Source organism: Puccinia triticina, chromosome 6A (assembly GCF_026914185.1).
Source record: "Puccinia triticina chromosome 6A, complete sequence".
NCBI classification, from domain to species: domain Eukaryota; kingdom Fungi; phylum Basidiomycota; class Pucciniomycetes; order Pucciniales; family Pucciniaceae; genus Puccinia; species Puccinia triticina.
The window spans coordinates 3,348,416-3,363,875 of record NC_070563.1 but is presented as its reverse complement, the minus strand read 5'-3'; the positions used below and the strand labels follow the sequence as shown (position 1 = coordinate 3,363,875).

The window sequence follows — 15,460 nt, the reverse complement described above, 5'->3', positions numbered from 1 at the left end:
AACTTCACACCAAACTGTAAAAGCCTGACCCAACTTTAAACAAAACCTTGAAATTGACTTCCGCCCAGGATGTATTTGTGTCACAACCCAGCGCTTGGTTGGCCTCTCCCTGCCCGGCCCATACTGGCAGAGGGCAACGGCCGATGGTCATGGCCTGTGGTGGGTGGGGTAAAGAAGCTGCTCTGGTTCTGAAAATGAACTCGGTATTTCTCTAACCCGACTCCTTCACCCCCTACTGGAGGAAATTGGCTCCGGGGGTGGATTTAGCCTTGGGCCTCATCTGACATCTGTCAAGATGCACCATGTGGAAAGGATATCAAAAATATGGAGTTGACCTCGGTCAACAAAACCAGAAAATTTGAGAAATCATCCAAGCTTTATTCAAAACACAATATGTAGACATCATTCAAAACTCCCTCTAAAATCCTTTACAATACATAATCTGAGTTTCAGGCTAAGATAAACAGGAAGTTGTACTCGTAATCTGTTTGGTTCCTCTTGGGTCTGGACCCGGGTACAGTTGAAACCATCATGGATATGGAACATGAGGGAGCCATGAGCTGGGTTGGCTGATATCAAAGCCCAGCTTGCCTGACCACAAGCAAAAGCACTACCAGACCCCCAATAATTTGATCAATCACCATGTTGCTTCCTGCTTATTTACTTATACTGGCCTTGATTAGCCAGCTCATAACCAACATCAACGCCTCCCTTGACAGAACCGCATCAAAAATTTGGCTTTGTGAAAGTCGTTTATTGAAAGATCAGGAGAAAGAGCCGGCACAGGGATTACGATTTCCTGGCAGCACTGCCGGGTTCTGGAGCTCTTTCGACTCCTATGGCTCACCCACAGGTATGTCCATACCGATTTAGACTTTTGAAAAAATCCTCCTACCCACCACTTACTTGATCACCTTTATCTCTTGACCCTAAAACTTCACCTTGTCTCATGAAGAAGCAATTTCCACATTCACAGGACAATTCTCCAGCACTAAAGCATACAAGAAAGAGTACCTCTCTCACCACATTAAACTTTTGAAATCGGTGTTAAACTATCTTCTGCGGCACGAATCCATGTCTCTGGCACATCTGGAGGAATGGTGCCTAGCACTCGAAAATACAGTTATTCGACCCCATCAGACATACGGAATGCTTTCTGATTCAATTGTCTATGCTTTTTACACTCTGCTGCTGAAGCACCACGATGATGCCCAGTTCACGGAAGACATGTATACTCGACTGACCTACCTTTTGTCAATCGCAGCCGCGTTCCCAAATTCAGGGATTCAATGGGCACAAGGCGTGTTTTTACAAGCAGATTTATTTTTCTTCCTGAATGACATGTACTCACTAAAGTCTTATCTGGCACATAAATCTTTCAGAGCTCCATTGCCCCGACGAAGGTCTCAGTAAAAATTTCCGTTAGTCATCCAAACTGCACATCAGAAAACAAAGTAGGACTTGCAATTCTGATCATCTTTTATATTCTACAACCACCTGGTTATCGTGCAGGTATGTGGGATACTCTCCAGTGGCAGTTAATCGGGGAACCAGAACCAAGGTTGAAACCTCTAGTGGACGCAAAGAATAACAATGACTATACATATATTATCGAAAATCTCGACAAAATCATTGAAGAAATCTTCTCGAGTCAGCCAGCAAAAGACCTATCTGCTCAGACCAGAGTAGCCTCGATAGCTGTACTTTCTCATTTGCTGAAGACAAATGACGAGCCTACGAAGGCCAAAGCAAATGAACTGATGAATTCACTTGTATCGAACTCAAAAGGCGCCTACTTGTTATTCAATCATGAACGAACTCTACTTTCAGTCTCGTTAGCTAACTTCGAACCAATGCATTTCACATCTTCAGCGAAGATCAAAAGAAAAACGAGAAAGGATTATCGAATGTGGAGACTGGCGGGGAACGGGCGCAATGCACCGAGAAATATAAGCTATTTATGGAAGTCAGGCATTCTCCCGCAAACGTAGCCGTGTCGTTTACTCCCGGGACAACGGTTCCAAGCTCAATCACCCTCGCCGTTCCCTGGCTTCGGCTCTTCAGTTTCACGACCTTCACCGTCCGCACAGTTTTGGGCTCTTGCCTCTCATAATCCTCGCCCTGGTCATACTAAGCTTGGATATCCTACCAACACATTCACGACTACGCCGCCGCCATCCAGGACAACAACGGCACCGTATATTCCTTCATTTCTTATGGTCTTCCATTTTGTTTGGGGCTTTAGCGCCTCCGGTTATTCTGTATCTGTGGATAGCTTTAATAGCCACTGGTTTTGCTCCTCTGTGCCTTCTTGTCCTAGTGGCCTCAGTATTTGTCAGCCTCGAGCGTGCTGAGGAGGTAGTCCCTGAAGACTGCAATGGCTTAGACCGGGAAAGAGATTCTCCCCATGGGGATAGAGATAATCCCCTTCGAGTCAAACACTCTCTTTCCTTGGAAGTCCCATAGCCACAAGCGGTACAAGGCCCAAGGCGGCTGGGGACTTAAGGAGGGACCCTCTTTGCTTTGAGGATCCACCAGCTTATTCACAAGACATCTCAGGAGAACCTGAAACTACCAAGAGAAACCTATTACAACTCAGTGTTGAGATTGGGGTTGAGAAGGCACACATCCCTCTTGATGACCAGCACACACCGGTCATTGATAAAGGACACCTCCCTCTCAATGATTGGCACACACCGTTCATCAAGAAGGGACACCTCCCCCTCAATGAATGGCAGAGACCAGCCTCTCAATGAACGGCACATACCACTCATCAAAAAGGCACACAGCCCTCTCAATGACCCGAACACACTGGCCATTGAGAAGGCACACAGCCCTCTTGATGACTGGCACACACCGGTAATCAAGAAGGCACACCTCCCTCTCAGTGACTGGTCTCTGCTGGTCATTGGGAGGGTCTCAGCCCTCTTGATATCAGACTGGTGTAAGAATCAAAAGTGGTTCTGAAACACTTTTGCTGAATGATGAAGGGGATGAAGAAGTTGCAAGCTCTGCCCTTCTAACTATCAGATAACAAGACCCACCAAGGTAAGCTTGGCAAGTTTGAATCAAGTGATGGGAGTGGTTGGTTCAAGATGATGTATAAAGAGTTTTTATTGTTAATATAAAATTTGGATGGTAGTTCCATGAGGGGGAAATAAATTGTGGAATAGGTTGAAAGGCTATCAAAACTTAAGGGTGGTTTGAAAGACCTGCCCCTCTATAATACTATATAAAAAAATATGTAAGGAATCTTGAAATCAATATTTAAAAAGGGTGGCAGATTTCAAGATAGAGTTACTAAGTATAGCAGTCTCTATCAGACCTAGATCAACTAATCAGTATTCTTGAAGATGTTTTATAACTGTAAAAAAGTGGATAAAGCAACCCAGCGGGGTTGATCACGTGAAATTGAGGTTGGGTGAGGATATTGGAGAGTGTGATGGGTAATGAGGATGGTTGAGGATGAATCTACTAATGAATAATTTCTGTTGATGACCACTGTGAAGAACTGTTGGTGATTATAACAACTAATATTAAAGGATGTTGACTAGTATTGGTAATATTTTGTTGATGAATACTACTACTGATGCTGGCTTAAGACTACTAATGATACGGTTGCTGATAATTCTACTGGTTGTTGTTGTTTGACTAAGCTAATAATTGTTGATGATGAAATAATTGACTGGTTGTTGATAAGTGATGTGTATAATTGTTGTTGATAAACTAATGGACTGATTGTTGATAATTGATGTGTATAATTGTTGTTGATGGCTAGTGACAATTGCTACTACTGCAACTACTAATCAATCCTACTACTGGCTACTACTTATCTGAACTTTTTCTTGGTGTTGAAACAGGTATAGATCACCACAGTGTGTGTAAGGGTTGTTGATGTTGTGTATGTTGGGTGTACTGTAATGGGTGAGTAATGAACTTGTTCTATTACCGGTCTGTGAGAGTTGAGAGTGAGTTCAGTGGCTATTTGAAAATATAAGGGTTGTGGTGATGGTGAGTGTGTATGTAAATAACTGGTGAGTACTGAGCTGGTGGAAAGGTGGAAAGACCACTGGGGGGGGGGGGGGGGGGAGCTCCTTATATAGACAAATGTGAGGGAATTTAGCTACAAGTTGTTGGAATATATGCTTCAAGACCCATTTGAGTGGCCAAGCTATATGATCTAATATCCCAACATCACCAGTAAGACCAACTGTCACTACAGGCAGACAGCTGTCACTCCCGCACGCAGCGTCACCTAATTTTGGTGGCCGCAGTCACTGCGCAGGTGACACTGCGTGCGGGAACGTCACCTGTTTGCCAGTAGTGTGTGTGTTTAGCTCAGTGGTATAAGAGCAGCTCTCATGAATGTAGAAGGTCGTGGGTTCAAATCCCACAACACACAATTCTTTTCACCTGAGTAATTTCAACACATTATCAGTACGGATGCTCTCAGTGAATTGAATTAAAGTTGGCTACACCTTGTGAGAGCATCCACCACCGTCTAGGTAAATCTTTAGGTAGCCAGCGAGTCCCGCAAGGCTCGGTAGCTTACCTAAAGAAATATTCCACCCTTGCCAGCCAGTATTGGCTCAATAGCTAACACATATTTACATACCAAGCCCGCCACCACCCTTGTCTCCATCCGCACCCCTCGGTAACATAACACTTCCCTCAACAATGGATCCCAACAACCACCTTTTTCATTACCTATGGGACCTTGAGGAGGAAGAATGTTGGTCACATCAATGACCGATCATCCTATTGGTCACATCAATGACCAATCATCCTATCATTCACATCAATGACCAATCATCCTATCAGTCAGATCAATGACCAATCATCCTATCAGTCAGATCAATGACCAATCATCCTATCAGTCAGATCAATGACCGGTCATCCTATTGGCAAGGGTGGGTAGTTAAGTTACGTTGCGTTATCCCCGCTTTTTGCGTAACGTAACTACCTGCGTTATCCACTGTGCCCCGTTATGTTACAAGTAACGGGCCGTTCAAGTGGCAAAGGGTTAGTGTAACAGGTCATTTTCCGACGCTGTTACACTACGTTATTGCTTGGATAACGCAATAGCAAGCCCTCAAAGGCCATTTTGGCGCTGAAATTGGCTTGGCATCTGGCGCGCCGCGGGCCCCAATAACGTAACAAGCAGAAAAAACTGATTCAAGCAGTGGTGCAATAACGTAGCGCACCACCGTTACAAGTAACTGCAACAATAACGGCTTAAAAACCATTACGTTACCGTTATTGGTAATGTAACTACCCACTGTTGCTATTGGTCACATTGATGACCATTCATCCTATAGGTCACATCAATGACTGGTCATCCTATTCATGTCTATGTATGACTGGTCATTGTATTGATGCCCGGTCTATCAATGACCGGGCATCCTATTGATACCCGGTGTGGTGATTTATATAGGCATATATGGTAGAATGTCCACTCAGGGATAGCGCGGGCGGGAATGCACAGAGCGGCTCAGGCAGAGTGCTTTCCGGTGACATAAGCACTGAGGATGATGTCAGAAAAGCACGCTAAGAAAGCTTACGGAAAGTCACGCGGAGACTGGAATGCACGGATTACAGATTGCAGATTGCGGATTGCGGATTTTGGATTGAACGGAAAAGACAGGGCTGGACTGCGGCAGACTTAAGGCTGTAACCCAAAAGCGGGGTTTGGTGCACGGGGCATCGGGATTGGCCTTGGAAATGCCCCGAACCCCGGGGCATATGTTTTTTTTGCCAAGGAGGGACACTTTGGGTACGGAGGAGCCAGACTTCGACCATTTCTCTATGTCAATATGTGGAAACTTCTTGGTCTTTTTCAAGAGCTTAGGATCCGCGAGCTGGTGGATTTGCAAGAGATGGCCGTGGGTTTTTTTGGTGCTTCCACTCTTATCTTTTTTCAATTGAGCGCCACATATCTTCCCACCTTTCCAGACAACTCGACAAACAGCTTTGGCGCCGTTGCCAGACATTCAGAAGTGATTCCAAACCCAACTTTGCTTGACTGGTTGCGCCAAGGTTTGATCTTTGTCACTAAGTTCAATAACAGCACCGTTGGTGTTGGATAAATCAGGGGGAGGGGGAGTCAAAGCAGGGGCTTTTCTCTTAGTCTTCATATTGAAAGCCTATTAACTGGTCCGGAGCGGGAGGTATGCTATACAGAACTATATTCATTGGATTTTCAAGCGTATTAGCAGAGGACAATAGGCTGATGGAGGACCCTGGAAACCCCCTATAAATGGGAGTAATGAAAATGTATGAATTTTTTGGCAAAAACTCAAAATGGTAGGCACAAAAACGGTATTAATGGGCTTTTTGGGCCTCAATGGTAAGCACTTCAAGTGTATGAATTTTTTCCTGGGTGAAGGAGGGTAGTAACTAAGATGTATGAAATTCCTGAGAGTTCACCAAGGGGGGCTCAAACCAGTACCATGTTGCTGATCCACCCCCACTGGAGCTCCTTGAACACTGTGCTATTAGGCAAGCCATACAGCAAGTGGTGTGATTGGTGTCTATGGCCCTGCATCTGCAAGGCTTGATTGGTCGTACCCAGAAATTTTCCCGGAAAAATCCAGGAAAAAACTGGAATGATATTCCGGCCGGAGTTTCCTGGGATGAAGTTGAATCAATTTTGACTTTGTTCCAATGCAAACCCTATTTTTTTGGTTTTGGGTTTAACCCAAATTGCAATTGGAATGATTCCGTTCCTTCAACCATACTGGACGCATTCCAAATGGCTTTCAGTTTTTTGACCATACCGGACGCATTACAATTGGCTTTTGATTTTTTGTACCATCCGGTAAAATTCCTGGAATGAAACTTTGAAAGTTCACCCGTGGTGTAACCCGGATGGCGAGCCAATCATGACTGAGGCTTGACACAGGTCCAACCAGCTGGCGGCGTTGGCTTGCTCAATTAGAAAAGCCTTTGTCCACTGCTGAGTCCTGTTGGACTTGGATTTGACAGATGATCAAGCTGAAGGAGTCAATTGGGCATGCCCAACCCAATGACGCCGTTGGCCTGCTCGCCAGGGCTGGATGGGGTTGGTCGGGCAATCCATAACCCCTGATCAACCCGCATGTCATGCCAACAAAATTTGGCGGCGGTGTGGGCTTGAAATGCGGTTTGTATGGGTCAGACCCATCGCCGGCGTCAAACCGTCTCCGTCGTGAAAAGCAGGGCAGAGAGGTCATGCCAGACCTGTTCCTGCGTGCCTGAATGTAGCCAAAGAAATGCCAACTGCATTTGGTTGCTAAGCAGGAAAAAAACAATCCTTAAATACATACAGCCAAAAGCGGCATCATTTTTTTTTTTTGGAAGTACAACCTACTGGGTCAGAAAGATGAGCCCATATACCGGCCCTCAGAGCCAAGTAACCGAGTGGGGTTCCTCAGTGGGGTTCCTCACCGGCATGCTGGTGAGGAGATGCTGGTTTCCCGCCAAGGACTCAGGAGAATCAACACTGCAAGAGCTACGCTTCGCTACAAAAAGCGGCGCTTTTGCGTAGCGAAGCGGAAACACGCTACTCTGGATCCAGAATAGCGTTAGCGCTAGCGGAAAATCACTACTTTGAGCGGTAGCGAAGCGCCAGAACCGCTACTGCAGTTTTGGCCTGCGCGTAGCGAAGCGCTTTTTTTGCCGCTTCGCTACAGTATAGCGCAGCGGAAAAATTGACGCTTTTTGGCGCTAATAGCGCTTTTTAGCGCCAAAAGCGTAGCGAACCGGGTCGCTTCTGTGTCAAAAGTGTAGCGGGCATCTCTGCGTTTTGGTGGAAAATGCCAGAAATAGTACACAAACATCAATCCTCCATCATTTTATGATGTGCAGTATTGATGTTTGACTGGTGCTATGGTAGCGCAGCAAAATTGCTACAGTAGCGTTTTTTCCGCTACTATAGCGAGAAGTGTAGCGAATTGCCGCTACTCTGCGCTAAAAAAAGCGTGCTATTTTCTTTAATTTTTTCCCCTTAAGAAATGTAGCGAATAGCGAAGCGCCAAGTCCGCTACAAAAAGCTTAGCAAAGCAAGGCTAAAACCGCTACGCTTTTGCTACGCTGCTGCTTTTTGTAGCGTAGCTCTTGCACTGTTGGGAGAATATATCAGGAGACAGCCGGGTACATATCAAGCAGGCAGAAAAAAACTGTAGCTGTTTGCTGGAAATATCCTCATTGGCGAGAACTTACAATGTGAGATCACCGAGCAGTAGGCCTCCTTTGGCAAGCGGGTACATACACCTTTTGACTGCTTGCTGGGGACTGGGAGGAATCTTCCTCAGAATCATCCGGGCAAGCGGAAGAAGCCCCAGTTGTAGGTTCATGTAACCACTTGCCCGAGATGATTCCTACCGGGCCCGCTTGCCAACAACTTCGGCAAGCAGTTACAAGGCGCTCGCCGAAGGGGAATTTTTCAGGGCAAGCAAAAGGTCATCTTTGGGCCTTACTAAGTGGGTACACTCCAGCTTGCCAAGTATATTGGCAAGCCAGAGAGTAAAATGTGCACGCTCAGGAGGAATCCTCCCGAGCAAGCCAAAGAGAATCCATGCCCGGCGAGTGGATGCAAAGGTGTAACCGCTCCGTTTGGTTGGCAGAGCAAGTAGTACCTTGCACCTGCTTACCAAGATCCTTTGCAAGCAAAGATAAAGGAAGGGACTCCCTCCCCGACGACCTCCCCAACAAGCGGGTACCAAGTTGCTTGCCGAGGTCCTCGGCAAGCAGGTACAAGGAGCTTGCCCGGGATGAATATGTACCCCGGGGGCAAGAGGAAAATGTACAGAGGTGTATGCACCCGCTCGGCTGGGCAAGCACCCAATTGGGATGGCCGATGGCTGGGGGTGATCCTCCTGATCAAATACATAGCTAAGGTACTAGCTTAACAAAGCCTCTCGGGCGGAGGGTCCGGGGGACCCCGCCCGGAGGGCTCTCCGCAGGAGAGGCTTATGAGTTATGTCTTGATTTAAGCAGGAGCAGAAAGGATCTGCTACACTAAAAATCCCAACCAATATAGAAAAAATGAATACACAGAGCTGTAGGTTCTGTTCTTGCAAGGAATTTGAGCCACTTATCTATCTTGTAGCCAGAAAAACAACTCCTGGAGTCCCAAACAAGTGGAGCCTCATTTGGAAGACTTGTGCATTTTTGATCTTTTGAAAAGGTCAACAGATTGAGATAGAAAAAGGGTCAGCCTAAATGCACTCCAAACTTTTACTTCATGCACTCCAAATTTTTGGCTTTGGGGGGCCAGCACTCCAAAAAAGTTGGAGTGCCTTGATTTTTTACTCCCAAAACATGGAGTCCCCAGATGGGCACTCCATGTTTATTGGAGTACACAACTGGGTACTCCAAAATTGATCAAAATAGGGGAGTGCAGCTAGATGCACTCCAAAAAAAATGGAGTGCAAGTCCAAGCACTCCACCTTTTCAGTGGAGGATTTTGGCTTTGCACTCCAGCTGGCAAATACCAAATGGAGTGCATTGGGGTGCACTCCAATGTCTCCTTTTTTTTGGAGTGCCCACAATCACACCTCTCGATGACCGGTCTGGACCGGTCATCAAGGGGCACACGACTGGTCATCCAGAGGACTCATACCTCTCAATGACCAGCGCGGACCGGTCATCAGTCACACCTCTCAATGACCGGTGTGTACCGGTCATCGAGGGGAGGTGCTACTCTCGATGACCGGTCTTTACCGGTCATCGAGGGGACTCCCACCTCTCAATGACCGGCGCGGACCGGTCATCAGTCACACCTCCCGATGACCGGCACAGACCGGTCATCAAGAGGGGTGACCGGTCATCGAGAGGACTCACACCTCTCAATGACCGGTCAGACCGGTCATCGAGGGGACTCACACCTCTCGATGACCGGTCATCACCGGTCATCGAGGTGAGTCACATTTCTTGATGACCGGTCAGACCGGTCATCAAGGGTAATAACACCTCTTGATGACCGGTGTGTACCAGTCATCGAGGGGAGGTGCTACTCTCGATGACCGGTCGGTCTGACCGGTCATCGAGAGGAGATGTTACTCCTCTCGATGAACGGCACAGACCGGTCATCGAGAGGAGATGTTACTCCTCTCGATGAACGGCACAGACCGGTCATCGAGAGATGTGACTCACCTCGATGACCGGTCATCACCGGTTATCGAGAGGTGTGAGATAGTGTGAGTCCTCTCGATGACCGGTCTGTGCCGGTCATCGAGAGGTGTGAGCCCTCTTCATGACCGGTGATGACCGGTCATCGAGAGGAGGTGCTACTCTCGATGACCGGTCGGTCTGACCGGTCATTGAGAGGTGTGAGTCCCCTCGATGACCGGTCTGACCGGTCATCGAGGAATGTGACTCACCACGATGACCGGTCATCACCGGTCATCGAGAGGTGTTATTACCCTTGATGACCGGTCTGACCGGTCATCGAGAGATGGGACTCACCTCGATGGCCGGTGATGACTGGTCATCGAGAGGTGTTGTTACCCTCGATGACCGGACTGACCGATCATCGAGAGGTGTGAGCCCTCTCCATGACCGGTGATGACCGGTCATCAAGAGGAGGTGTTATTAGCCTCGATGACCGGTGGTGACCAATCATCAAGGTGTGAGTCCCCTCAATGACCGGTCTGTGCCGGTCATCGGGAGGTGTGACCGGTCCGCGCCGGTCATCGAGAGATGTGAGTCCCCTCGGTGACCGGCACAGACCGGTCATCGAGAGGAGATGTTACTCCCCTCAATGACCGGCACAGACCGGTCATCAAGAGGTGTGATTTCCCTCAATGACCGGCGGTCCGGTACAGACCGGTCATTGAGAGGAGATGTTAATCCGCTCAATGCCAGTCTGTACCGGTCATGGATATCAGTGTTGAGTTGTCTGTTAGTCTGCTACCATGATGTATCACCACAGTATGGAGGGCTGTCGGATTGACCCATGAGCACTACCAACCAACCACCCAGCTGGCAGCCACAAGCGTCTGTAGCCTAGTTGGTAAAGGCAGCACTCTAGTATGTGTCTCAGCATAGCTGAGGTCGTGAGTTTGACTCTCACCAGACACATCTTCATTTTACAGTTTCTACAGGTTATGAGCCCAGAGCTACCTGAGCGCTACTCGCTTACAATAGAGACTTGATGAATTTGTGAATGCTTACTTGTAAGACCACACAAACCCCTATAAGCCTACATCTAGATCACCGGTTCAATCCCTACACTGATCATCTTTCCCGGGTCTCATTCCCACTCTCTCTTGGGGTCAATCCCCACTTCCCATCATGTAGCAAGGGGGGGTGTTGAGTTGTCTGTTAGTCTGCTACCATGATGTATCACCACAGTATGGAGGGCTGTCGGATCAACCCATGAGCACTACCAACCAACCACCCAGCTGGCAGCCACAAGCGTCTGTAGCCTAGTTGGTAAAGGCAGCACTCTAGTATGTGTCTCAGCATAGCTGAGGTCGTGAGTTCAACTCTCACCAGACACATCTTCATTTTACAGTTTCTACAATCAGGAGGATCAAGTGGGGTGTGTTTGTACATAGCCCGGTTGAAGTTGTAGGCACTCCAGCTCTGGCTGGAGTGCACAGTACTGCACTCCCCTTTTGAGGAGGAGAAATATCAGGAATGGAGTGCTAGGGGAATGCACTCCAATCTGATGGAGTGAGACTCATGGGCACTCATTACATTTCCTGGCCACTGGAGTTCTTTGTGGTGCACTCCAAAGATTCTTGAGTCCCCGGTTCTGCACTCCAATCGAGTTGGAGTACTCTAGTCTGTACTCCAACAATCATTGGAGTGCACACTCCATACACTCACTTTTGGAGTGCTTTTGGGATTTTTTTGGAGTGCATTTAGGCTGACCCTAGAAAAAATCTGAGTAGACCAAAATGTAGAGAAAGAAAAGTAGCATAGGGTACAGATAGGGCATATTGGTGGAGAGGCTGGGGGAGGAGCTATAAAAATTTTAAAAACCTCTCAGCCAAATGAACTTTCTGCTCCCGCGTAAAAATTGGGATAATGCACAAGTCCCTCCCTGCGGGAGGGGCGGCTTCGCCGCCAGCCACAGCGCTCCCACCAGGGGGGACTTGTGTTAAGTTAGGCTAAGGTAGATTCTCTGAATCCGGAATTAGTTTGGTTATATTCACCCCACCCAAGTCCCTCCTTCGGAGGTCGCTACGCTCCCCCGAGGAGGGTACGCTTGTGTTAAGTTCGGGAGAGAGCCGCAGCCGAGAAGACCCAAGTCACAACAGGTTCGTGTCAAACACCTCTCTGTTGTATCCTGCTCTCTACTTGTCAAAACAGGTTTGTAAAATGCAAATTCTGAACAAGCTCCCCTCGTTGCGAACTTGCGAGAGGCAGGTGTGTAGATAGGAACGGTGGCCAGCACTAAGGTTTACGCGTGCGCTGGCATGTCAAGCCAACCGGACGAGTGCATCATGTGCTCCGGTCACGAAGATCAGCCGGCGTTTCCTTTTCCCATCCCTCATGATCCAACTACATGCACGCCATCGGGGCGGAGGTCTCCTTTAGGTTTGATCTCTCTTTGCAGATGATCTCGATAAATGATTGAACAAGTTATGCTTGCTCCCAGACCAGTTGTCCTTCTTCCTCGCATGATCCGTTGTTGTTCTAGATTGAAAGAGTTCACAGAACTAAGAGGTTTTATTTCGTAATCAGATAAGGTCAATCTGGCATATCCAGAGACAGAAAGAGAAATAAAACAAAGTGAGCACAATGTACCTAAGAGCGGATCACGGCCTGCTCTTGTTTAGTTGATAAGAGAAGAAAAGGACTGCGGTGCAGCTACGGTCACGTGTGCGTGACTTGAACGGAAACGTCTGTTGCGGGCGGCTACTCAGATAGTCAGTGCTAGATCTTCTCTTTTGCGAGAGTCTGAGAGAGCATCAGCCTCTTACTTAGGATCGAATGGCTTTACGCTTAACGCTGGCCGATTCGACTCGCGAGACTTGCGGAGCGGGTGTTATCTGTGACACCGTTGAGCTCTTGGTCAGTCTTCAGCGTGGAACTAGATGGCTCTGCAGCAAGGTACTCACCACCTGAGGTGGGGTTGGTTATCCTATTGCTGAGGCTGGAGGAACCGGTTCGGTCTGGATTGGCGTCGGTAACAAGAGTGCTGTAAGGAAGATTAGATCCGGTCAGCACTTCTTGCCCTAGCTGAGACGATTAAGCAATCTTCATACCTTGAGAGAGGCAGAGTTTGCTTGTATCGCTTTGGCTCTTCGTCTTGTGATGACGTGGCTAGAAAGGAGCGGAGGATTAGCGTTAGCATAATCCAACCGCCTGGGAGCGACATGCATATGCATGCGCCTGAGGGTCGCGCGGACTCACCTGTCCCCCTTGCGGGGTTAGGGTTCAGTTCCTTGCGCTTCCTTGACTCTGGGCCTGGACCTGAGTCTTGACATAGATGGCCTCGGAGACCTGTTCCATCGTTGCCGTGAGCTAGCAAACTTACTTGCTGCTCGCTAGACGGAGACCAGTCGAGCTGTTGGAGGAAGCCTTGGAGCAGCTTGGAGCACCCGGGGCCGCAAGACTCCAAGCGGGAACGCAAGCCAAAGTTGTCCCCATAAAAGGACCCTCATCGGCCTGTCTTTACGTCTCATCAGCCATCAGCAGCCATCCTATCTCATCCACTCAGCCCAGTTTCCAGTCTACCGTATCCACTAGTGTTAGATATCATCAACCCCCATCCTAAACAACCAACTCGCAAAATGGTCTCTTTCGCCCACTTGATCACCCTTCTGTCTGTCCTCGTCGCGATCTCCCGCGCAGATGAGATCAAGGCCGGCCCAAAATCCGAAGAAGTTGACGAGAAGTTCTTCTGGGGTGGTGGAGGATTTGGCTTCAACAACAGATGGGGCATGGGCAGCGGCTACTACCTATACAACACCTTGCCCGGATTCTACAGCCGCTACACTAACTTCCTCGGTGGACCGTGCTACGGCTACTCGGTTTTCCCCAACCGCCTTGCATTGTACAATGGCTTCTTTGCCAAAGCCACCGATGGTGCTCAAAGTGTCAGCAGACGTGCCATCAGTCTCGATGCCGAACAGCTTTTCCGCCGAGACGCCGGACATTCGGTTACTTGTTCCACCCATGGCGAAGCTCCCAAGACTTTCTTTGTTGAGCATTGTCTCAAGTACGTTGATCTTTGTCCCAGTGCTCTGTGCGTCAGCTCATGTGGTCTCCTTTTTGTTTTTGTTTTTCGTCATTTCAGTGCTGCCCACCAATTGGCCGACAACAAAGTCTCAACAGCTAGTCATGGAACTTGCAAGGTGAGTGAACGTTGATTGGGCAGACGTGTAGATCAGTCCCCTACATCCACAGCGCGTATTAACGGGCTTTCTTCGTTTATGTAGCTCGCCCTCGCTAACAGTAACGAGAAAGTGGCTCCAGGTCAGATGTAAGTGGTCCGGACTCCGATCCAACTTGCATATTTATCTGCGATCAACAGTTTTTGTTAATTTGTTGATGTTAATAATAACTTCTTTGTGATGATCTTCGTCCATATGCAGTTCTACCAAGGACCTCGAGAAAGGTGTTCACGGCATCATGCAGGCTTGTGCCACCCCAGTGAGTATCACCTTCCTATCATCATGGTGTTTTTCTTGAAGATAGCATGGACGAAAGACTTACGGACCGCCTTTTCCTCCAATCAGCAAAAGGAAAACGCCGAGGGAGCCCATGCCGGCAAAGTCGACGAAAAACAAATCGTCATGCTCATGACCCACACAGGCGCTTGAACCTTGCCTTACCATAGTCACTAAAGGCTTGGTCCCTCTCATGCATAGTATTCCGGTTTACTGTTTATTTATCTCTCTATCATCATTGTATGGAATCTTTGTATCCAACGCTCTTGTTCTCATCGCGGAATTGTAGCAGAATATAGCTCTTGTGACTCTGTTTATGTACAATGTCTACAAATACAATATATCTATATCCATGCAACTCTTGAGCTTGTGGGGATTACGATTCTCTTGTTACATAATGCAAGAAGTGAGCTAAGCCCTGCGGTGAACAAGCTTGCTTGAGAAGAATGTCCGTCGGAAATGCTGCTTGAAACTCCCCTTCTTCCAAATTGGGAAATCAGCTTTCTTGTAACACTATCTGCCACTTTGGCACCTTCTGTTCTGTGAGCCTATACGCAGACAATCAAATATTGGGATTGATCATTCTCAAAGATACTGTATTTATGTAAACATATGCACACACAAAAAGCAGAGATAAGAAAGAAAAAACAGACGACATAACAGATCTACAAAGAGAAAAAAAAGCTGAGTTAAATTCTTTTGATTGTGTTGTGTAATTGGGTTACTGGCACTTCTATAAGAGACGATATATATACACATGGATATGGTACACGATAGTTGATGAGACACATACCAAAAATAAATAAGTTTGTAGAGAAATGATGATGATGAGGCAAGGCGCGAATTGAAGTGTC

General features: G+C 47.7%; 1 protein-coding gene across 1 annotated transcript; it reads left to right on the top strand.

The window, feature by feature from the left end:
• Nucleotides 1–642: 642 nt before the first annotated feature.
• On the top strand, nt 643–14,759 carry PtA15_6A417 (uncharacterized protein; the record flags this gene model as incomplete). Its single annotated transcript, XM_053170120.1, has 10 exons — nt 643–853; nt 956–1,302; nt 1,383–1,425; nt 1,513–1,834; nt 1,873–2,063; nt 14,122–14,155; nt 14,234–14,291; nt 14,376–14,419; nt 14,532–14,589; nt 14,676–14,759. The coding sequence occupies 10 exons, from the start codon at nt 643–645 to the stop codon at nt 14,757–14,759; spliced, it is 1,392 nt and encodes a 463-aa protein (XP_053021343.1).
• Between the last annotated feature and the right edge of the window lie 701 nt (nt 14,760–15,460).